Genomic DNA, 25,946 nt, shown 5'->3' on the forward strand with positions numbered 1-25,946 from the left:
GATGTACTGCGGTGGAAATATAGCCCCAAGAGGTTTTTTTCTAGGCTAAATATATTGATGACCTACCCTTATGGTTCGGTAATTTATATCAAATGGGTGGATGTTCGGTATCCTTCTTCTACACACATCAACTGTTCTCAGCAGCTAATAAACAGAGATATGCAGTAACTGGGTCTGACCACACCAAAGAGAACAGATTCTCAGGCTACGTTCACAAACTTAGGTTGAATTGCTTTTGAAACGTAACATAATCAGAATGGGGAGGGACTTGCACGTTTATTTCATCTGAAACGCATGCCATCAGTAAAGAACCTCACTCTTTTAAATGCAAAACATGTGGTCCTTGTTACTGATCGCATACATTTCGATTTAAATGCATCTTCAACCTGGACAAGCTCCTGCCCATTCACAATTCTAGTGGAACATGTGAACACAGTCTATCAGCTGCTGAGAATAGCTGATATGTGGTTCTGCTTGGTGTTGGACCCCAACCAATCTGATATTGAGGAGCTAGTCTTGGGATATGTTATCAATATTTTTGTCCCAGAAAAACGCATTAACCTCGGTGTCCCAATCATACTTACAGAACATTAGCTTAAAAAGATGAGGTCCTCTTATCTGATCCTCACACGGGAGATCTGCTATAAGTGATCCTGAACTTGCGAATGTAACCAAATAGTCATCAGAGAAAAAAAGTTTTGTATACTCAAGCATGCTCACTATTTTCTGTAGTGAGATACTGTATGACCTCAACAAACATAATTCATGATACCTAATATCATATGAATATGACTGCAGGAAGAAATGCGTACCACGGGTCAGACTTTACCTGAAATATTTATCAAGGAGCTGTCACCACAATTCCATTTATGGTACTGGTTACAGTTTTGTAAGAAAATGTGTCTTCTAAGCAAAATATGAATGCAGACATCACTATGAACAGCAAAGCCTCACTTAAAATTTACTTGTAGACCATTTTAAGGCTGGCCCATGCACAATGTTGCGTTTCCTTTGTGTTTTATTAAATGGAGACTTTTGGACATGCAGAAGCAATAACAAGCATGGGTTTGGAAATGGCCATATTAGTAGGCAGGGTCCCTATAGAAAGGAAACAAGCATTTTTTTTTAAACAGATTTATATTTTTAGGGGTTGCCCACTTTCAACAAATAATTGATACAATTTGTGTAATGAAATGCATTTTCTGTATCAATTTCTCATAGTCTTCTAGATCTCTGCTTGCTGTCATTCAACAGGGAGCTTCATTGTTTACCTCCTGTGGATAAAAAGGAGTCTGTGGTCATGTGAGGTCACATAGGTGCACAGCTCATTATATTATAGAGAGTAATTAGAGCTGTGTGCTAAAATGAGCTGTGCGCCTGTGTGACATCACATGACCAGGGACAGATTTTTATTCACAGGAAACATGCAATGAAGCTTCCTGATGAATGGCAGCAAGCAGAGAAACCAATTTTTTTGCAGAAGACAGACAACCTGTTTAATTACTTATAACTAAGGCAAAACTGTGTTTCAACAACGACACAGACTCTAAAGCTGGAAATTCATTAAGCAACAAAGCAGCTGTAGCCTTTTTAAACAACCACAACAACCGACACATGACACAATTTTTTACAAAATTTTTTACAGTTTTACTGGATCCAAAGATGATAGAGTTCAAGCCATGTGGGGTAATATCCACATATAGATATGGTAATTACATTCTAGACAGTAAAGTTAATAGTGTCTCTAAACTGACAATATTACTCAACTACACAGTATAAAATGTGTGTGTACTCCTTACAGCTGCTGTGCCCAATGCAAAATCTGTACCAGCCTCCCCAACTATAATATGTGTATAGTTATGTTACCCTCGTATGGGTTAAAGACACCTTATGGGTCACAGCTAATTCTAGTTTATGCGTGTTTGCTTTGTTATAAATACTCTATAAAAGTTTGAAATGCAGGGTGAGCATTACTTCCCTGTGCTATAGAATGCCGTAACAGTTCAATATAATTTTAAATTATACGAATACACTTATAACTTAACACAAAAATGTGTACAACAGTTCCCCACCCGTACTATATATTGTCATACACCGATTATTCCTTCAACAACCACAGACTAGTGGTGATGGGGGGCACTGGCGCCCCGGAGACAGGTGAATAAAGCACGGTTTCTTATTCTTATCTCTCCTGAGGCCAATGTTAAATAAACATTCCCATCCGGATACATACCCATGCCTCTCCTACCAGTGATTTTGAAGTGGTTATGAGGAGGGGGCATGCATATAGTAATGACTACATGGCCTCCACCATCAAGCAGAAGCCATCAGGACATGTGACGTCACAGGAAGACCCAAGTCCTGCCTCCCGCAGGTCACATGACTTTGTGAGGGTAAGTATAATATGGGTGACCATACAAGGGTCTTATACTTAACCTGTTAAAATTTCTTTCTCAAAGCAATATTATGACATGCTAAGAAAACCTAAGAAAAACAGATTGCAATTCGCAAACATGTGTATTATAAGCACAAACGTGTGCTTTTAAAACTGATCTTAACATAATCAAATAATTCTTCAACTGTGAGGAGCCAGGAGAACAGGTAAGAAAGGAGACATTCAGTTCTGATATGTAATCTTTACTGTACACCATGCTGATTATTAGTTATTACAACTAATACAAACTAATTATTACAAAACAATGCAAATCCCGTCACAGCCTAATAATGAGCTGAGGTATCAGTCCCACCATTTCTTAGCAATAGGTAATTACATGGTATAGTGAAACAGCAAAGTTCACTTATCCAAGCGATGGTCACAAGGCAGAATCTGTAACGAATTGTGTTAACTTTTTATTGTTCCAAAAGTATTGTTTAGTCTAGGTTTGGCACAGGTTGTAAGGATATGGGACTGACAAATATCACTGTCTGCTTATACAGCCTCCTTCTCCCTCCTGAATGCAGGGGGAGGAGTGAACATTGGCAGCAGCCAGTCGCCGGACAGTGACATCAGTGGAGTCCTTCCCTTCTTCTGAGCGTGCAAATGCATATGTAGACTTCAATGGCCTCTGTTGAGTATACACATGGCTCAGCGGGAGGCAGCAGGATGAAAATAAGTAGCTTGCGTTTCCACAGTATACGACAAATACAGGCCAGAGGGAAACAAAAATTATGGGTTTATCAGTGCTTTTATTTATTTTTGTGCCTACACCACCTTGATGTAAGTGTGGAGGGGCGCAGCCGCTGGCACATACTTTCTAAAAGCTTGTGAACATTCATTATCGGGTTTTTATACAAAACTACGCCAGTTATGCCCGTAAGTCTGACCGCCCGACAGCTACATCAAGACGCCTGAGCCTCTTGGTGTATCTGGCAGGACAGGGGCATGGCCTATATCATAGGCTCATGCGTGAGCATATGATAAATTACCACCTATGTCATACCCAGTATACACTGAGGGTATACATCATGCACACTCAGCATATAATGAAAATGAGATGTGAACCTAGCCTTGCATATATTCCCATTTTTAAAGAGAATACATTTCAGATTTGCCTTGAGTTATGCATATTGTCATATTACTGTAGTAGCCATGGTTTAACATACTGTATAGTCCTTTCCTTAATTCTGTGTCTCAAGAAAATGTTCCATTTTAGAATTTGAACGTAAGGATGAGATTTGGGAAAAGCTGTGAAGAAGGTCTAATGACTTGGCAAGAATACGGAAGCCAAGTAAAAGGTTAAATTTAGAAAGAACCAGAGAAGGTGAGATTTAACAAGATGAAAAGGTGTTTTTGAGGACAGAAGGGGTCGAGTAAAATGCAAAGTGAAAGCAAACAGACTTACCTGATACCAAAGTGCAAGCAACGAGTAAGTCCAAATACAAGTGGTGCAGTTTTCAACGTTGAATGTTGCTTACACTGCCACCGTCTATCACTAAAGCCTATGGGAATGGGGTCGGTGAAATGTATTTTAGGGAAAATAAAGTGGCCTATCGTAGGTATGGATGGTGCTGCGCTTGCTGAGCTCAAGTCTCAAGAGGAATCCAACAATCTGGCAACAGTGCCAGGAGATTCAAAGGCTCTTATTTGCAGTTTAAATTATGCATTTTTAATGTATTTTAGATATTATTTTAGAAGTTTAAAACAATTTTTTTTAGTTTCACATTTTTCAAATTAAGGTGGCTGCTGTATTCAATAACATCTTCTTTCATTGGTTGCAAAGACGAATGGAGGAGAGTAATACTTGAAGTTGTCCCAACTATACAAGTTATCCACTATCCACTGGATAGTGGATATCTATCTGATTGGTGAGGGTTTGACTGCTGGGACCCTCACGATCCCGAGAATGGGTCTCACAGCTCTTCAATGAACCAGGTTTCCATGCTGTGGATAGGGGACCACCTATATACTTGGGACAAACCCATTAAAAGGCCAGGTCATGATATTATCATGATATCACGTCAAGCAGAGTGTACTGAAAACCTTTATACATACATTCACTATTCTCCTGGAGTAGAATAGCAGTCATATTTCTTTTCTCTCAAAGTGAAATATTACTCTATAATAAATATGCTTTACAATATCGGTCAGGTTTTCATTGGCACTTTCCTACCACTGTACAGTCTCATTTCTATGCACAATATAACCATACAAAGTATCAGATAAAACTGAGACTGCACATGTGGTAAGGAGAAGAGGCATTCAGATAATTAAATCAAATTAATTATAATTAGTATAACACAAGCAAGCAGCACAGATTAAGTTTTACCTCCAAGAGATCTTTTGTGAAACATGTGAATGTTATGGTTGATCTGACCTGTTTTATAAAGGAATAAAAAGGAAATTATTAGATTATTTATTAGTATTTACTTTAGATTGGATAACGAGTGTATATTTTCCGCAAATTATGTATTTATTATGCAATTATTTGTCATGCTGATTGGCAAAACTCACAAGTAGTATCGATTCTTCCTGATTACAACTCGATGCCATAAAAAAAACCTTTAGTCTACAATGTTTTACACCTGCTCATACAGGCCTGATAAATTTCTTGATTTATCTGGTGTACTAGGTCAGCCTTGTGCTCAATTAAATGGAATTACCCATCGTAGGTAGCATATGTCGCAAATATCTGATTGCCGATTGCTCTCCTAACTCACCGCTCCCTGCAGACATGAATGGAGAGGTGGTCGGATCTGACGGCGGATGCCTGCAGCTCTACATCAGGAGGATCAACAACAATAGCCATAACATATTTATGGCATATTTAGTGATCCGCAATGAAAATGTACAGAATTAGTGCAGGTACAAAAATGAATCAGACTAAGCAGAACTTTGGTTTAATGTGATAAATGAATAGGAAAAAACCAGTTCACCCTCCTGCTGTCTGTGAGTGCACTTTGCTTCAGGGAAAACTATGTGCACCTGTATAGCAAGCAGCAGCTGAGTAATACTTGAAGAAACTGGAAAAACCTCCAGCATTAGAGCAAGGTTGTAGCAGACAAACTCTTCCTTATAATAACATAAAATAAAAACCACAAGTACAGTCAGATAGGAACATGATGACCGACATGTTTCAACCCTATCTAACAGGCCTTAATCATGGTTTTGTTAGGTAAAGCCAAAAGGCATAGGTCATCGTGCTTCTACCTGACTGTATTTGTGGCTTTTTTATGCCTTTATATTTGTCTATAATCTTTCTGGAGTGCTGGATGTTTCATAAAAACTGCCACAGGACTAAGATTTTTCAATGCCACAAAATTTCTGGAATGAATGTGCAGGGAAGCGGATCTGCTGGGATACTCAAGGTGTGGAGTAGCCTTAGTCCCAGGAGCTTACAGGGACTACTCCAAGCCCTGTGTAGTTTCTGCAGCTAATTAACATATAAATCAAATAATGTAATAAAACAGGCTACATTTAAGAAAATAGTAAAAGGTTTATAGGGATGATTTGGATTTAAGAATCAACCGTCTGGATCAACCAAGTGGATTTGGTAGATTTCTTTAAGGAAAAAATATTTCTGATAGACAGGTAGTTCCTTTAATTGTGATTCATCAAATGTTTGTGAAGCTAGTTTCGATTCTTTATCCTCTTATTAGAGTGTTGCCCGGGCCGCTTCTGCCATGAGGCGAGGTGATAGCGGACCGAATTTAAGAGCGGCATTTTGCCGCTGGTAGCACGGACTTGCCAATGGCTGGCAGGTCCGTGCCACCTGTAAAATAAATTAAATCGCCGCCTTTAAGGCGGCGACGTCATTTATAGGCAGAGCGGTGCAGCACATACCGCCTGTGCGCACCGCTCTGCAGGACACAGGTCGGCGTGATGACGTCACCACGTGCCGACCTGTGTCCCTTCACAGAGCGGCTGCTGGCTGGAGAAGACGAGGCAGCTGTGTGGGAGCACAGCACTGAATGGTGAGTGCAGTAGGGGGATCGCTACAACATCCTCTCATCACGATGTGTATCCTCAGGACACACATCATGATGAGACGATGTACAGTCACTGCTTTCCCCAGCAGTAGCTTCACCCTCCGGGAGTATAAGTCCCCCGGAGGCTGAAGGCTGAAGGACCTTTGGTGATGTCATGGTCACATGACCTGCCGGGGAAAGCAGTGACCACACAGCGAGAGCTGCATCTGTGAGGTGAGGGGGGAGACATGACAGGGGAGGGGGAGAACATGTGGGACTGTGTGTGGGCACATTACTTAGTGGGGGGGGGGGCTGTGTGAGGCACATTACTTAGTGGGGGACTGTGTGTGGGCACATTACTTAGTGGGGGGGCTGTGTGAGGCACATTACTTAGTGGGGGGGCTGTGTGAGGCACATTACTTACTGGGGGGGCTGTGTGAGGCACATTACTTACTGGGGGGGGGCTGTGTGAGGCATATTACTTACTGGGGGGGCTGTGTGTGAGGCACATTTCTTACTGGGGGGCTGTGTGTGAGGCACATTTCTTACTGGGGGCTGTGTGTGAGGCACATTACTTACTGGGGGGCTGTGTGAGGCACATTACTTACTGGGGGGCTGTGTGTGAGGCACATTACTTACTGGGGGGCTGTGTGTGAGGCACATTACTTACTGGGGGGCTGTGTGTGACGCACATTTCTTACTGGGGGGCTTTGTGAGGCACATTACTTAGTGGGGGGGGCTGTGTGAGGCACATTACTTAGTGGGGGGCTGTGTGAGGCACATTACTTAGTGGGGGGGCTGTGTGAGGCACATTACTTAGTGGGGGGCAGTGTGAGGCACATTACTTACTGGGGGGGCTGTGTGAGGCACATTACTTAGTGGGGGGGCTGTGTGTGAGGACATTACTTAGTGGGGGGCTGTGTGAGGCACATTACTTAGTGGGGGGCTGTGTGAGGACATTACTTAGTGGGGGGGCTGTGTGTGAGGCACATTACTTAGTGGGGGGCTGTGTGAGGACATTACTTAGTGGGGGGCTGTGTGAGGACATTACTTAGTGGGGGGCTGTGTGAGGCACATTACTTAGTGGGGGGCTGTGTGAGGACATTACTTAGTGGACTAATATTTACATGGACCTGCTCAACTTTTAATTGACCGTGAGAGGCCTAAATAATAGCTAGACTCATAAATTACTGCATTATGGAAACTACACACCTCAACGTATGAAAAACCATTTTAAGAAGTTTGTTAACCCTTTAGGTGTTTTATAGAAATTAAAACAAAATGGAGGTGTGGTCTACAAATTGTATTTTTTGAAAATACACTCATTTTGGGTGGAAAATTAAACATTTGTAATGGATAAAATGAAAAAAGGCTCCACAAAGTTTCATACCCAATTTCTACCGAGTACACCGATACCCTATATGTGATGGTAACCTGCTGTATGGGCGCACGGCCGGGCATAGGAGGGAAGGAGGCGCCATGCAGATCAGATTTGCTATGTCACATTGTACAGGCTATAATTTTTTTTGTTTTTTAAATTGTGGACCTATAGGGGCTTATTTTTTTGCCACATGAGATGCACTTTTCTGGTACATAATTTTGGGGCATCTATAGCTAATTGGTGAGATTTTATTAACTCTTTGTTGTAGGAGGAAATGAAAATCATCAATTTTTAGGAACTTTTTTGTATAGGTTTTTTAAAAAAAAACATTTCCCTTTTTTTTTTGCGAGAATATTTGTTCTTATTAGTGGTCTTATTTTAGAGTGTGTAGCTTTTTTAAATCACTTTTTAGAGCATTTTTAAAGGGTATTAAAGGGTATTAAGGGCAGCCTTTTTGAGGGTTTTTTTTTACGGGGTTCATTTTGCAGGTCCAATAACAATTCTGTTTTATTATGCAGATTGTTACGGATGCAGGGATACCAAATATGTGGGGGTTTTGTGTATTTTATTCAATTTTACTGAATAAAAACTAATTTGGAGACAATTTTGTTCATTTTAGCATCACCATCTTTTCATATGCATAACTTTTTTATTTTTCGGCTGACAAATCTGGTTAGGGGCTTATTTTTTGCGAGAATAGTTGTTCTTTTTAGGGTTTTTATTTTAGAGTGCGTAACATTTTTTAAATCACTTTTTAGATCATTTTTTTTACAGGTATTAATTTAAAATTATCTTTTTCCGAAACGTTTTTTGTGGTTTTTTCCCCCGTGTTTACCGTGCAGGTCCAGTAATGATTCTGTTTTATTATACAGATTGTTACAGATGCGGCAATACCAAATATGTGGCGGGTTTTTGTGTGTTTGTGTTTTTAATAGTTTATTAAGTGTTTTTATGGGAAAATGTCATTTTAGGGGCTTATATTTTTATGTATAATTTTTTTATTTATTGTAATGTGTTAACTTTAGTGTTTTTACATGATTTTACTTATACTTACTTGAACTTGAACCAGCAATGCTCTGATTGGTGATTCAAGTTCAATACACTGCTCTACAATACTATTTCATTGTAGAGCAGTATAAACTGTCTGAGCATGCAGGCGCATGCTCAGACAGCTTACAGTCAGAGCCGGAAGGGATCTGACTGGCAAGGACATCGGGCAGTCCTGGAGCATCAGGCAGACTTCGGGGCTGCCCAGAAGAGGATCGGATCCCCCGGTAAGCGGCACGGGGGATCCGATCCACAGCAGGAACACCCTTACACGCCGCGGTCATGTTTGACTGCGGCGTGTAAGGGGTTAACACCCGCGATCGCAGTCGGCTCCGATCGGGGATGTTACAGCGCGGTGTCAGCTGTGATAGACAGCTGACAGCCGCTGCTTCTGGTACTGGCTCCGTTCGTGAGCCGGTCCCAGAATCTGGACGTTATACTACGTCCCGGTGCGCTAAGCATCTAGCCCCGGGGACGTAGTATAACGTCGTGGTGCGCCTAGGGGTTAAAGGGATTGGATCCTCAAAACCAACTTGGCCAATGTCCATATCGTATGATTATTATCAGAAAAGACCTTCAGTAAAGAGTCTTTTTATTTTTACAATATTTCCCCATCCTTGCCTTTATTATTTCCAATCTTTGGCAAACTATTAAGATGTACACACTCTAACATCACTTTTATGCTTCAATTTCAACCATTTCATATTTGTTCATATGGTTGCCGTATATATTTCTGTTCAGTTATGGTACATTAATGGCAGCAAGGCAAAGTTCTTAAAAAATATTTAAAGCATGCCGAAACTTTCAAGAGACTTAGCACAAATCAATGGTACAAGCCATGTACATGAAGGTTATCAGGATTTCTCGGCATTGTATAACTGTTTTTGAGAATTTTTTTTACCAGTTTTCCCCTCTGAAAACTTTGTATGTGACTTCAAGTTCTCCTGGTGGGTGGATACTAGGTCCTCTCACGCCACTCCTGTTCATTTTTTCACCTCCCCTCTCCATAGACTTCTGTGTAATCTGACATGTCTTTGAGTACCTGTCTCTCATTGCTACCAAACAACCTTTAGCAAATACAGTGGGGGAAATAAGTATTTGATACACTGCCAATTTTGCAAGTTTTCCCAGTAATTTTTATTGTCGGTACACTTCGACTGTGAGTCAGAATTCAAAATCATGCAAATACATATTTAGTTACCTTCCAACCCCCCAAGTATTACGGTTTTCTCAGAATAGTTTTTTCCTATAAGAAGCTCACCTACTCTGCATTACCCTACTTGTATTACTTGCACCTGTTTGAATGTGTTGCCTGTATAAAGGACACCTGTGTACACATACAACTGCACTCCAACCTCTTCATGATAGGCAAGTCCAAAGAGTTGTCTATGGACACCAGGGGCAGAATTGTAACCTTCAAAAGTCTGTGATGGGCTACTGGACAATAGGCAAGCATGATTATCAGACAACTGTTGGAGCAAATATTAGAATATTGAAGAAACACAAGATGACCGTCAATCTTTAACAGCCGGAGACTTCATGAAAGATCTTGCCTTGTGGGGTAAAGATGATTTAAAAAAAGGAAAGGAATTAGCCCAGAAGTACACAGGAGGACCTGTTCAATGACCTGAAGCGAGCTGGGACCACAATATCAACCATTAGTAACACCATCATGGATAAAAATTCGACAGGACAAGAAAGGTCTATGCCAGCATCTGTGCAGGCCCATTTGAAGTTCGCCAATGGCGATCTGGATAATCCAACTGTCATGTGGTCAGGTGAGACCAAAATACTGTAGAACATTTTGATATCAACCCCATTTGCCATGTTTGGAGGAAGAAGAATAAGTACAACCCAACACTGTCCAAACCATGAAGCATGGTGTTGGAAACACACTTTTGGGGTGCTTTTCTGCAAAGGATATAATGTGACTTTATTTTTCTATTTTGTTTAGATTCTGAGGAGGATTTATTAATCCACATGTGCCAAACTTCTGGTAGATGTTTGGCATTGTGTTTGTGGTCTCTGGAAAAAAGGGGCATGGCTGGATGGAAGATAGTCTATGCAGCAAAAAAAACAGGTCTAAACTAGGACTCATCATGCTTACATTACACTAGAATTTATCATCACAGATTTAAATTGGGTGAAAAAAAGACTAGCCTCTAGCTCAACACTGTTGAACCATTGTTGACACATTAATAAATTTCAACATATGTCTCAATATGTACGTATGATAAAAATTACAAACCTTTTCATTCTTTCTAAGTGGAAAAAAAATTGGCAATGTATCAAATACTTATTATCCCCACTCAAGATTAGAGGAATGGAGGAGCATGAAAAGAGCCAAATTATTGAAGAAAAAGTGTCTTACTCTTTTTATAATTTCATGTACAATTGATTTACGCCAACTTTATTGAAAGTTATTGACTGTGTAGAAAGCATACAAATAGGAGCAGAAATGTAAAATGTGTTTGGAGTGTATTCATATGCATGGGTTATATTCATTACTCATACACAAGAGATCCTACAGTATGTGGAACCATAAAAAACACAAAAATAATCTATATGGTGCACCACTGAGTGCAAATACTGTATCACACAATAGGAAATTACAATAGAATTGTATAATACACTCCAAAAGCAATGACATAAAAGAAGGTCTCACATGGACCATTAATCAGTGAATATAGACACAAAGTTTCTTGCACGATTTAACAAGCACAGCAGTCGTAAAGCAGATCTCCATCTCAGGACCTGAACATTTGGGGATATGTGTATTTATACTAAATGCTCCAGTATCCCATGCTTTATTTCCAGGCAACCAGGTAAGGTTGTGAAACCTTGTTTGGTTTTGACCTCAAAAATAGCATCTAAAAACCAGAATTATATGTGGATCATATCCACCTCAGTGTTCAGGTTCTAAGCATAAAGTGTTAAGCTCTAAATTTTCAATCAATGTATAAATGCAGATATCAGGCACATTTACTAAGAACGGGGTACACCTAAAAGCAGGGTGCGCCTGATTCAGTATTTCTGGCGCATGTTCTTCATGAATCTGGCACTCCCTGACAAAACCTTTTTTTGGTGCATGGTCCGACTGAACACCGGAACACCCCCTAATTTGTCTCGTATGAAGAGTAGTCCAGCTATGCCACAAAAGGGCCACGTGCGACACAATGGTGGTTCAGGCATTTCTTAAATAAACTGTGTGAGCAGTTGGCACCTTAAAGAACTTGCAAAGTCTGAAGGCAAACTGGCGCACGGTCCTTAGTAAATGTGCCCCATTGTATTTTTTGCCTGATTGTACTGATTATTTTTTACTCATTTTATAGAACAGATGCTTTGTCTGCAGAGGAATTAGCAAGTTGAATATGAGTAGGCGACGATCATGTGCACTAATAAGTTGATGCACTAGACTTTCAGTTAGAAATAACCAAATTGTTATCGTGGGCTCAAAGATTACTGGTAAAATGTTTAGTATGGGTCCTCTTGCATATATAAAAATATATGGGAATGAGCAGCCCATTAGCGACGATCCTGAGCTTATGTGCTCCGGAAGATTCCTCTGCAGAAAAAAATGTAACAGTCCAAGAGTAAATCAACAAAATGCAACAACGATTTATCAGCTATTATGGACAGGCCAGCGTGGCCACATGTAGAAGAATGTTAGTCACAGCTGAGTGTGACAAACAGTAGACTCCCAACTGGGCAAACATTGTGAAGAATACAAGATTGTCTATTATCCATGTTAGAATCAGTTATTTGCCCTCATTAGGATCAAGGTTTCCGCTTGGACCGGCCAAATTACTTAGCAGCCTGAGGTAATAAGTGGTCAGAAACAGGACACATATATTGTTCTACTGCGTCTTGAAGCACATTTGAGGTGTTGATAGCAATACAAAATGCACACAGCTGGACATATACCAGTGTAAGTTATGCATATATGCAGAACAGTATAGCTAATGTATGCTAGTACAGCTTAAACACAGGACCAAAAAGCCAAGATATGAGAGCAATGAAGAATGTATCCCCGCTTTGCAAACCTCTTAATCAATGGCTGTTGTAGATATAGATCAAGAAATAAAAGCAGATATAAGTGGAAACAAATTGGAGTTGTATAGTAATTATGAAAGAACTATTATTATGAGTGATTTTTTTTTAATGTTGCATGTAATGCCACCTCTAAGCCTTGAAGGGGTTATCTGGCTATAATAATTGAATTTACTAACAAAATATTCTTATTAGTAATAATTAATATTTATTGGCCCTCAAACCCTGGCAGTACTGATAAAGGGGATGTCCAGTGATAACAAGTAATCCCCGATCTACTGGACAGAGGATGACTTAGAACAGGGTTCTGTTGTACCCCCAAAAAGAATGGGGTGGCAGGCTAGACATGTGCTTGGCTATCTCCCTCAGCGACATAGAGATCAATAGAGCAGCCAGTCACATATGCTGTCTAATTGGAGTACAATGGACCTGTGTTTGCGTAATCTGTTGGGGCTCCACCATAGCTACCCCCCACAAATCCCCTGGATGTTTCATGCCAGGGGCTTGACAACCCCTTTAATGTTGCTGCCAATGTTATATAATACCTTCTATCAGTGGCGTGCCTCCAATAGTAGGGAAGGGGCATAAATAACTTTTATTATGGGATTCCATGATTTCTATGTATGCCCTTGCCTTCTGTGTATGTGAATTTAATCACAAAAACCCATTCAAACTGCTAATGCTGGAAATTACCAAAACACCAAGCTTAGCAGAAGATTGGTGCAAATATAATTGTAGATTTGAGACTAGCACAATGCACAATAAGCAAGTAAGTTTATGACTGCATTAGTCACATTTGGTGAATAGTAGGCCTTCTTGACTTAAGGATAATTCACACTTTATATCAGTGGCAAGCATTGGCCTTTTTTACTATGTACAGAGGTGATTTTCTGCAGCAGTAATTCCTTAGGTAGTTGCATGTCTTCATAAACTGATAATACTATCTTAGCAACATGATGTTTATGTAAAAGGTTCACATAACAAAAAACTGTTCTCACATAAAAAACTTACCAGAAGGCACAGCTTCAGATTCTTTAGCTGCAAAGAAAAGACAGAGTGGATTACTAAACTTTCCTTCAAGCATAAAACAGGTTTGCCTCTAGAGGGCCCCATTTGTGTTTAAATCTCAGAAATACATCTTCAGGTTTATCTGCTCCTCGTTCTGTCAGAACGCCTATACTATCATGTAATGTGTGAGAGAAGTCAGTATACAAAGGACAGCTTATTAATTTTGATCACTGACAACAGTGATCCAATGGGCTGTAACAACTTAATGACTGTTTTAAGCAATCCTTAAATAACGGACCACAGGTTGATAAATGGGCAATGAAAAATGGAAGAAAAGGTCTTCAAAGGGTTGGTCACTTATAGAATACTTTATAATACAGGTAATTATAAGAACTTAATAGGGTCACCCATGTTATACTTAAAAGAAACCTACCATTTCAAATGGTAGGTTTAAGCTGTAAACACCGAGCACCAGCTCAGGGTGAGCTGGTGCCGGTGCTTAGTTTCGTTAGTGTTAAAACCGCGGTATCGCGGTTTTAACACTTTTTAAACTTTATAGCATAAACTCCTTCGGCGCTGCGTGCGCACGATCGTGCGCGCGCCTACATAGGAAATGCCGCAGGCGTTGCGCGCGCACGGTCGCGCGCAGCGCCGAAGAGGCTTCTGCTATAAAGTTTAAAAAGTGTTAAAACCGCGATACCGCGGTTTTAACACTAACGAAACTAAGCACCGGCACCAGATCACCCTGAGCTGGTGCTCGGTGTTTACAGCTTAAACCTACCATTTGAAATGGTAGGTTTCCTTTAACACTTAAAGTTTTCTGTTCACCGCTGGGAGCAGCAAGTCACATGATCCCCAGACAGCAGAACTTCCTGTGACAACTCTTGCCCTGCTGGCTTCCGGCACAAAAAGGGAGTTGTATACCTGCCCCCTCCATGGAAGGGCGTGCGGGTCTTATATGAGCCTTTTTTCTATAAATGGCCAATCCTTTTAAGTTGTGTATATTCTTTTATACAATTTAGATTAGCTGTGATTTGATTTATATTTGGAAATACTGTAACCAAAGAAAAAAATATACATTGAGAACTTGTAAATGCTTCCAAAGCCCCTAAAGTATTGGTACTGTGAAATACTCCTCAAACATTAGGAATTCTGATTCAAGATATCCAAAGTTTGGAAATAAAACTGAAGCTTCTACATAGAAAAGTAGTTGTGTTGGTCTCTGGTCACCTGTGATAGTACTCGCTACCACCATGCAAAAATATTTTGTTCTTCAACTGTTAACCCCACAATCTGTATCACTTTACTACCCAGCATGCAAATGATAATGAGGGTTTTGGCTAGTGTCTTAAAATCATTGCAAGATGTAAAATTAAATATCACAACAGGGAACAGAAAGCATAACTGATCGCTAGGAAATATGATACTTTCCCAATTTCCAAGTGAGTCATTAAAGCCCTTAGTGAAAACCAAGAGTTTCCAGCTCTCTTTCTCTGATGTCTACTTTTGATATCCCTGTCTAGGAGAAACATTTCTGGAATCTGGACAGAAAAAGGAAATATATAGCACGGCAGAAATTCCAGAGGTTTCGGGTAGGAATAATATTAGAAAGAGATTTTATTTTTTCTTGTTAGTGGTTAAAATAATAATCATCATCTTGTTACTGATTATTCTATGATGTTACCTGGTGCCTTATACCAGGTTCTTTTGAGCCGCCTAAGTCAACGGCCACCTATACAGGGAATATGGCTAGAGAATGTTCAGCTATGCAGGGACTGCTTCTAGTCCACCTACCTCCTTCCTACAGGACTGGCTGAATGGATAGAGGACCCACAACTCTTATGTATCTATGAAACATGCCGTGGATGTCTTGGATTATGGGAATACCGCTTTAAGTTAATGGACACTTTATCAGCTTCTTATCTATAAGCTCCCAGTGTAAGTAAAGGAGGGAATCTGATTTAGGGAAACTTCTTAAAGCAGAAAGAAAGAGATTAAAAGAAGGCCACAGGGACACACTTCTTTAATAAAGTACATTACAAAGTGTTCTATTATCATCTGCACTACTGATGTATGGAACTTGTTTAAAAGTTTAATTACACTTTAAAAATTCACATAACTAATATTATCATCTTTGGTACATGACTTTAGGACAATATCTGCAGGCCACTGCGTCTATGGTTGTTATATAAGTAAATCTATTAATTAGATTTGAAAGTGGTTCAATTGAAGTAATAGTACAGTACTCTTACTTTTTCTCTAGGTACACTTTTATCTAAAGCCATTGATATTAAGGATATCCGTAATTGGAATTTAAAAAAAGATGATTTTTCAAACCACATTTTGTTTCATTTAAATATCTGTATTATAAAACTTTGACACATGATTAAATAAGGGGAAAAAATAAGGGTTTTACTGGAGTTTGTTTAATAAGATCATCTAAAATTTGTTTTTCCCTTTTTTTTGGCAGGATGTTTTCATAAATCTTACATCACCATCCAAATTGGGATTACTAGGATTTTAGAAATTGTGGAAATTAAAAAAAAACAAAACAGAAAAACTAGTATTTCTCTTAGCCCTTTACAATAAAAATAACATTTAAGTGAATTTAGTCTCATTATGCATTATTCTTTATATCTATTGGGTCATCTATTTTTTTTATACTTCTGCCTTTAGTTTGTGGGACAGTAAGTAGCTGTCCACAGCTCTCTTAAATTTTCTCAATAGTCCATATAAGTATTTGGACAGAGATAACTAGCTTATCAAACTATCTGGCTTTCAACTTATTAGTATAGCTGCAAGGATGCTGCATAACTACATGCAATGGCAAGACATGGAAATTAGTCACCAACAAATATGTCCAACTAACTTGTACATTCTTAATATTTTAAGGAACTTCAGGTCAAACAAGATCAAAAAGGGGTTTTCCCATGAAGGCAAGTTCCACGGGATAGGGCCTAACGTGCTGATCAGCAGGGGTCTCAGTGCTGACCGACCCCTTGCCGCTCCTCAGACTAATGGAGCAGACATCCGCGCATGACCATTCTGATCCATTTATTTCTATAGAGCTGACAGAAATTGCCGAGCGTTGCTATAATAATGGAATCAGTAGTATTATTGTTGAGTTCCTCTGACTTGTGAGCAATATTAGATTGAATCTATTTGTTGCTTTGTAGATTTGGGGAAAAAAATCTGCCTAGCACCAAAGCAAATTTGCCTTTATTTTAGATGAACCTTTCAAAACAGCAGCTAGCAAATGTTGTCATTCATCACCGAGCTTAGAGAAAATTGAAAAAAAAAATTGTAAATTAAAAAACAACAAGATAGGACCTTTGTTTTAAACCTGTATTCTTGAGGAGTAGATGGGGTTATATACCAATTTTCAGGACTATTGGAGCAACATAGATTTTGACCCAAATTTTTGGAATAATCCAGCAAAGCTTTAGTGAATCAAATCTTGGATGATTCACTCACCTTTATTATATCAATAAAATACTATTATATTCCATACCAGAGCCTCACATGAAAAATCTGTTTATAGTGATATCATCTTGGGATGTTAAATGAAAAGCAGATGTGACAAGACTTACCGCAGTGCAAAGATGAATCTTCCAGTACTACATTGGAGCTGTAGATCCAGTTTTCCATTTTCCACTTAATAACATTCCCATCAATACATGTCTGAAGAAGAGAATCTTGTGCTATGCTCCACATCCTAAACATGTATATATCACCAACCAACCCAAGAGATACAGAGTCATTTGTTTCTCTTAAGTGTGGGCATCCGAGGACTACACGGCCCCCTCCAACCAGTTTATTTTTATTCTCCAAATTACGGCTTTCTTTTAAAGTACCATCAAGGTAAAATTTCACTGAATTTTTGCTGCCATCCCACATAATGCAGATCTCGTACCAAGTCTGTAGGTTTAATTTTTCGATCACATTTATCTGGGTGCCAAAAATCCATATTTTCAAGCTGCTGCTATCACCAAGAACACCAATCTCATAGGTATTGACAGAAGAATTAAGTAGTTGGTATGTGAAGGCAGTCCAGGGATTTGAAGAAGTCAGTTTTATATAGGTGCACACAGTAAATTTTGATAGCTCAGGGACAGGTGTACTTAACGTCATAATATCCTTGCATGGTGCAGTGAAGACAGCTTTGTAGTCAAATTTAGCAGCATGAGCTAAAAAACAAAATGAATGAGAGAGTAAGGACAATGTAAACCTACTAGGACAAAAACCACATTACAATGGTATACAATTATGGCCAAGCCTTACATTGAGTGCCCTTCTGATGTATCTGCTAGCCAGCCTGTGCTGGAATACAAATCTACGCCAGGCTCAGCATGGCATAGATTTGCACTACCATTTGATTTCATGCATTATGAACCAAACATACCTTGAGAACACTCTAGATACACTGATGCAGAAACATAATCCCTGAGCTGAGTGGTTTTGCTGAAATAACAATTATAACATTCAGGATTTTGGAAAAGCTGGATTGCTTCAGCCTGTTGTTGATAAACTCATTACAAATTTTTTGAACTGTCCAGACAGGACTAATCAACCTGAGCTCGATCACTCATCCACAGCTGGGGGATGGTGTAGTGATTGATTACTTCTGCCTGTCAGGCACAACAAAGTGATTACATAATTCTCTTGAGCAGTGCATAACTAATATGAGGCACCAAGCAATAAAAATTCCTTTATTTAAATAGCGCACACAGATTATATAGCACTGCACAGAGCTTGCCAAATCAGTCCCTGTCCCCAATGGGGCTCACAATCTAATCAACCTACCGGTATGTTTTGTACTGTGGGAGGAAACCCACGCAAACACTAAGAGAACATACAAACTCTTTGCAGACTTGAACCCATTTCCCCATTCTTTATCATAATAAAGAAGAGTTGACAGATGCAATGAGCTTTTTCCCTTTCACCACTGTAAAATGATACTGACCAGGTGTAAAGGGAGGAGAGAAATATCACCTGCCAATGACCATGATTGTGGCAGTTAACCTGTAAGTTCTTGCAGTCAGACCTGACTGGGTCACCTAATCAGCATTGCACATAGGCGCTGCTACCTTGGCCAATGGTTAGCGCTCTTCATGAGGTCATCGGCGGGCACGGATCAGTAGACGTGCAGCTGGGAGTCTGTGAGGCTAGAAACTGTTGTATTTCACTGCTTACTAGACCATATGTATACAATAGATACAATGATACAACAACAGGAAGTGGTCAAAATAACTATTTTTTGTTTTAGGGATGTCCCTAATCGACAACCTTTGTAACAGTTATCTCATTATTATTGGAAACCATCCAAGCATTTCCACATACAAGGCTGCCACTCAGTTAAATGTCTAGTATTACAGGTAATATCAGAGGATCCTTCCCCTTATGATGTCTATATGTCCTAATAAGACATATGGGTTTATGATATTCTAAACACTCTTTTTGCCACTTCTGTTTCTAATTAACCATTCTTGGCACCTTTATCACTCATAATACAAAAAACTAGGAAGACATCCCATATTGGGACCTAAACCTTAACACTGGACTTGTCCCAGAGCAGCTACATAATGTTATTTGATGTGATGTAATTTACTAAACTGAATTCAGTAAACTGAATTTAAAGAATCATTCATTCATCCCTGTATACAGACCAGCACATTTATTTGAATTTGTCATAGCTGAATCCAAAAGCGGCACAGTAACTGAGTGCTATAATTTCCTTAAAAATGTGATGCTTGGATTTTATCCAAGTGATGACTAATTCGTATAAAACAAGAAATATTCAGTTCTATATAAATATATTCAGAAAAAAACGGCAAAACTAAATTTCCAAAAGTAAAATATGCTCACTTTCTGTTCTACGTAGAACATTTCATACAGAACTTGTAACAATATACCTCTGATACTTAGCTAAGGAAAAATAATTTCATATAAATGCTTTTTTAATGTGTACCCCATGTTACAAGGATACCTCACAGAAAAACACTGGGGGAAGCACTCGCCTTTTTTTTATCCCTCTCAAATTATTGCATAGACACACACTTAGCTCATTCTCACCTCTGCCCTTTAAAAAGTGGAAACTTAATATCTAAGGATGTCAATCTTCAGGAAAAAAAGACAACTACAGTAGATGCCTGTTGTCACTATATTCAAGTATTATATATAACCTGCTGTGTGATAAAAAGGCTGTGAATTTTCTGTTTCATGAATAACATACTAGAAATGTTATTCGGCAACTTATTTGGGTGGTAAATCTATCTGCCTGAAAACGCATGTGAGGAAAAAATAATCTCAGAATTGCTTTGATAAGTAACAGTGTTCAAAAGTTATAACCATATAAAGCGACGCAAGTCAGAATACAAAAAATGGGGCTGAGCCTTAAGCTACAAAATTACTGCATCCTTAAGGGGGTTAAGGTAACTTGTATACATTAACTTGTAGGAAACATCTCCTGTAACATTATTACTTCGAGTTCATGCATTCATGCTAGAGACAGGTTCAGTCACTACTTATCAGAAAAGTTAAGTATCGTCATAGTATGTTTAATGTACAGTATTTCCCCCTCCCACTCGGGCTTTACACTAAAAGCAGTCACATTCCTTTGTTAGTCACATATTTTGAAATATCCTTTCTATTGTCAGTAGATGCGACATACTGTACTACTAGTGTCATGCTTACCTCTGCTCCTATTTTACACTCAGAATAGCTGCACACACCTTCTTTCTGGCACAAAGTGGGCGTTTATTTAAAGGTAGGTGACAGGTTAAGTCACAAGACGATTTACTGAAGCCGATGTCTAGATTTTAAACTTACGTTACAGAGCTAAAAGCCTAGTTCATGTCATCAACATTTCTAATCAAGTTCTGATGCAAACATTGCCATAAAAATACTATGCAGACTTGGCCCTCACTGAAAAATGTCATGTAAAAGATTGATTGAAAGACTGGACAAAGTTCAAGAAGATATTAAGTGCTGTGCCGCACCTAGACTCCTTAAGACTCCCCTTCAGAGTCCACACTGTGAATTCTTGATATGGGTGTAGACAGAAAACTGATACTGATGCCTTCTAGAGACAGAGTTCCATGAATCCATGTACATCCAAATAATGTTACATTAACAGATGTTAATTATTTGTGAGCTAATGATATATTTATTATGAGAATTGTTTCAGGGTGCCTTAAAGGGAAACTACCATTTGATTTCATGCATTATGAACCAAACATGAGGATGCTGTATCTACACCATAGCTCCCAACCGTCCCGATTTTGACGGGACTTTCCCGTTTTTCGTACCTCTGCCCCGCGTCACGGGCAGCTATGATATTGTCACGGATTCTCCCCCCAGGTCCCGCTGTGTCCCGCTGCTGTGTCCGCATAGTAAATACTTTGAAAGTCTGAACTCACAGTACAGAATGGCTTCTACAGACATCGGGAGGGAATCCTTTTCAGAGAAGTGTCGGGCTTAGCGCAGAGCAGGGACCATGTCATCAGCTTCAGATCTGTCCATATATGGTCACTGCATCTCCTAGGGTTCCCCAGAGCAGACATCGGGCAGGGAATCCTTTTCAGAGAAGTGTAGGCTTAGTGGAGAGAGCAGGGACCACGTCATCAGCTCAGATCTCTATCTGTCCATATATGGTCTCCAGGTCTTCCCCAGACACAAGCTATTTATATAATTAAATTAAATAAAGTTTTGGCCAGGCTGAGATTCGAACCTGGGACCCTGTGCACCATAGACAGGAGCTTAACTAACTGAGCTATAAGCTCAGTGATAGAGAGCTGAGGATTTCTGGTAAGTAAGACATGTTATCTGCCATTTACACTGTGACACAGACTAATGCACTGGTATATAGAGAGGGATCTTCTCAGAGATTATTATTGTAATTATTGAGACTATTATTATTATTATTATTATAAATTTTATTATTATGGAGATGATTATTAATAATGGTAAAAATAATAATAATCATCTCAATAATAATAATAATAATAATAATCATCTCAATAATAATAATAATAATAATAATAATAATAATAATAATAATAATAGTCTCAATAATTACAATAATCTGAGAAGATCCCTCCCTATATACCAAGGCAGTATATAGTTCTTAGTTACCAAAATTCTCCACTTGTTAATCACAGAGGTTATAGCTCAGTGGGTTGAGGCGCTGTGTTATTATTGTACATGGACACTGCAGGTTCTGGGTTCAAATCCCAATGAGGATAATATTTTTTTTTTTTTTTAAATTATGATTTTTATTATTTTTAATATGGCTAAAATTTGGGGCGTGGCCAGGGAGTGATTGGGGGTGTGGCTTAGGGGGTTCGCCGCGGCACGCTACGCGTGCCGCCATTTTGTCCCTCTTTCCTTTTCCCAAATGTTAGGAGGTATGCTACACTGATACAGGCACATATCTTGTTTAATCCCAGAGTTGAATGGTTTCTCTGAAAAAGCAATTATAACATTCAGGACCTTGGGAAAGCTCATTACACAGAGCTTCCTGAACTATCCAGACAGGACTTATCAACATGTGCTGGATGCCTCATACACAGCATCTGTGGGATGGTGCAGCATTTTACCTCTTAGTCACAACACAGTGATTACATCAATCTCTGAAGCAGTGCATATTAAATGTGAGAGGAGAAGCACCGAGCCCCTGCACAGAAGCGATAGAGCTTAATTGTTGTAATTTTATCATTGTTTTTCAGCAAAACCACTCAGCTCAGGGGTTAAACAAGGTATTATTCTGCATCAGTGTAGCTACAGCATTCTCAAGGTATGTTTGGTTCATAACTCATGAAATCAAATGGTAGATTCCCTTTAAAGGGGTTTTTGAGTACTGTTCAGTGAGCTGTGGTCCAAAGCATAGCAAATTACATGGTTTAGTGGATTGCTAGGTATTACAACTTAGCCCCATTCACTCAACTGGCCAGTGAATCAGAACAGCCCATGCAAGCATTTTTTTTAATAATGGGCAGTTGCTTTTAGAACATAAAGAAATTAAAGTCTTGACTGTAGATCTTGCATTTCTTACCTATTTTAGGGAGAGTCAAAATGCACATCAATATACATATTGGCTGAATATTCTTTAACTTCACAGGACGATGCTTTGTTTTGCCAATTACTGCGCTCAGGAAACCATGGAGAAACATCCTTAAAAACACAAAACATAGATTACACATTACCTTTTAATACTGTCAATCGTAAAAAGGAATATTCCACAGACAGTTTACAGAACATCTGGCTGAAAAGAAAAGATAACATTCAAGACATAGTCATGACTTCATCACATGGAAATATTGACAATATAGCACACTGACACATGGGTTAAAAATACACATTTTGGTGATGATTATATTAACACAGTTATAAAAAATACTATGATCCCATGTATATAAACTGTATGTAAAGCAACCAAAATTAAGTTCCTTATGCTTTATTGACACAAACTTTACAATCTCTGGTATGGTTTTTTCACAGCCAGAAATCATCCTTTGTAGCTTCTGTATTTTTTTGTGAATTAATTAACTTCAGGACAGTGAAAACAGATTAATGTGTCCAATCGTTTTAACTGATCATAGCATACCTCTGACATACTCATAGGAAGAAGCCCTTAGGTTAGTCTTACATCTGTATTACAAGCATTGTTACTGACTTTTTGTAAAAATGCCAGGCACCATAATGGAAACTGATTGGACTTTATGACAATTGATAGGTTTCAGGATCTGTTTATACTCATTATAAAATATCTATATGTATGGATGAAATTGCAATGGAGAAGTGAACATAACCGTATCTGTATATTTTTAGTTCTTTCTTTTACACTGCATAGTATCTGGTAATGTGTTTTTTCTCTATAAATACTGATTGTACAAGCTCTAGCTGTGATGTGTGTCCTGACTCATCTCTGCTGCTCCCTCTCCCCTCTCACAGCACATATACACAACAGTAAAGTGAATAGGTATAACAATTTTTGCTTAGTTTAAGATCAAATAAGAAGACCATGATGGGATGACAATTTTTTTTTTCACTTTTTAAAGTACAGCACAATAGAATGGTACTATAAATAAAAGATTTACAGTAGTACATTTTTTGCCAGTTTCGTTTGATTTGTCCCCCGACTGAAAATTGTGTTTATCTTTTATACCTTTTGCAATTTTCTTAATGTTTAACCTGTTAACGCTCAGCATCCGATATATCGGACACAGAGCTGATGTCGGCCCAGATACCCCAGTGTAACACCCGCGCTCGGAGTGGGCTCAGATCGCGGGTATTTAACCTTCCTTTGGGGGGGGTCTTTCCCCCATGACCGCTTCCCCAGTGCTATCTTTGGGGGAGCCGATCGTTTCCCTGGCAGCCCTGAGGTCCAATCAGTTAAGATGAGGTATCTCTGACATCATCTTAAAGGCGCAGTGTTTCTGACATCTTTGGGGGCGCCAATCGTTTCCCTGGCAGCCCTGAGGTTCGATTAGGTAAGATGGCATATCTGACATCATCTTAAAGGCACAGTGTCAACCTATGCATGTGCATTGGTTGACACTGCTTATACCCTACAATACATCAGTTTTGCAGAGTATTATCATGGACAAGCAATCAGATGTCCCATGGTGGAAATAGTAAAAAAGTAAATAAAAAAAAAGCCACATATATAGTATCACCGCGTCCGTAACAACCAGTAGAATAAAAGAAAATAATTAATGAACCCACACGATGAACGCGGTTAAACAAACTGCTAATAACCTGCCAAATTATTATTAATTTTTACCTATTATATCCCACAAAAAATGCAATAAAAAGTGATCAAAAAAACATATGTACTCCAGGATGATACTGTTGCAAAGTACAACATTTCCCACAAAAACAAGCCATCAACCAGCTCCATAGCCAAAAAAATGTTATGCCACTTGGAAGACGGCAACGCAAAAATGATAGATTTTTCCCCACATCCCCACATTTTCCCCAAATGGCAAATTTAGTAAAACATAAGCAAAAATTTTGACCCATAGAATAAAGATAACACTATTATTAGGCTATACAGTGAACACCAAAAAAAATAAAAAATACAGTGCAGAATTGATGCTTTTCTACTCCTGCCCTTAAAAAAAAAACCTTTTCAACAATAGGAGATACCAACCCCAAGATGGTAACACTGGAAAAAGCATCACATCCTGCAAAAAAATTGCCATCACATGGCCCCAATAACGGAAAAGCTAAAATTTTATAGCCTTCAAAATGGGCCAACTAGGAAACTAAAATCCTGGCAGCTGCAGGGCGCTCCTTCCCCTTCCCTTCTGCGCCTCGCTGTGCGCCCATAAAACAAGTAACCGCCACATGTGGGGGATTGTGGGTTTTTTATCTTTTTATCTTTTGGAAATGTGTAAATTTTAGGGCTAAAAGAACATAAAACCAACAAAATATGACCATTCTAAATTTCACCTTCATTTTGATGTAATTACTATGAAGATCTCAAGGGGTTAACAATCTTCCTAAAAGCTGTTTCTGATAGTTTGAGGGAGCAGATTTGAAAATGGGTTGATACATAAGGGGGGTTTTGATGCTAAATATGTAAAATTTCATTCAAAACAGTATATAGCCCCAAAATAGTCAATTCTGAAAATATGTAAAATCAATATTCAATCTGTAGGCCGCATGATATCAAAATAAATTATCCAGACATTTCAAAAATTATGAAAATGTAAAGTAGACATATGGGAAATGTTATTCAGCAACTTAGATGGTAAGTCTATCTTCCTGAAAACGCAATTATTTCAAATTTCGAAAATTTTTCAAAAATTTCATTTTTTCTTTTTTTGTAAATAAATGCAAAACTTATCAGCCAAAATTTACCACTAAAATCAAGTACAATATGTGAGGAAAAAACTATCTCATAACCGCTTTCATAAATAACAGTGTTCAAAAGTTATAACCATATAAAGCAACGCAAGTCAGAATACAAAAATGGGACTGAGCCTTAAGCTACAAAATGGCTGCGTCCTTAAGGGGTTAAGGGAAGTAAAAAAAAGTCCTCACTTTTTAT

At 38.8% G+C, this 25,946-nt stretch overlaps 1 protein-coding gene across 4 annotated transcripts in view; it reads right to left on the reverse strand.

Annotated features, from left to right (window-relative positions):
- Positions 1 to 25,946, reverse strand: part of ADGRG2 (adhesion G protein-coupled receptor G2) — an 85,686-nt gene that overhangs the window by 39,699 nt on the left and 20,041 nt on the right. For 2 of the 4 annotated variants that reach the window (XM_072137951.1, XM_072137949.1), the window contains exons 2-5: positions 22,944 to 23,062; positions 17,482 to 18,078; positions 13,895 to 13,921; positions 4,767 to 4,814 (exon numbers count right to left, since the gene is read on the reverse strand). In XM_072137951.1, the coding sequence (XP_071994052.1) occupies positions 4,767 to 4,814; positions 13,895 to 13,921; positions 17,482 to 18,078; positions 22,944 to 23,061 (790 nt within the window). In that variant the 5' untranslated portion in view covers position 23,062. The remainder of the gene's footprint in view (positions 1 to 4,766; positions 4,815 to 13,894; positions 13,922 to 17,481; positions 18,079 to 22,943; positions 23,063 to 25,946) is intronic. The other 2 variants (XM_072137952.1, XM_072137950.1) reach the window with 1 other exon arrangement.

This window comes from Engystomops pustulosus, chromosome 2, assembly GCF_040894005.1.
Source record: "Engystomops pustulosus chromosome 2, aEngPut4.maternal, whole genome shotgun sequence".
NCBI lineage: Eukaryota > Metazoa > Chordata > Amphibia > Anura > Leptodactylidae > Engystomops > Engystomops pustulosus.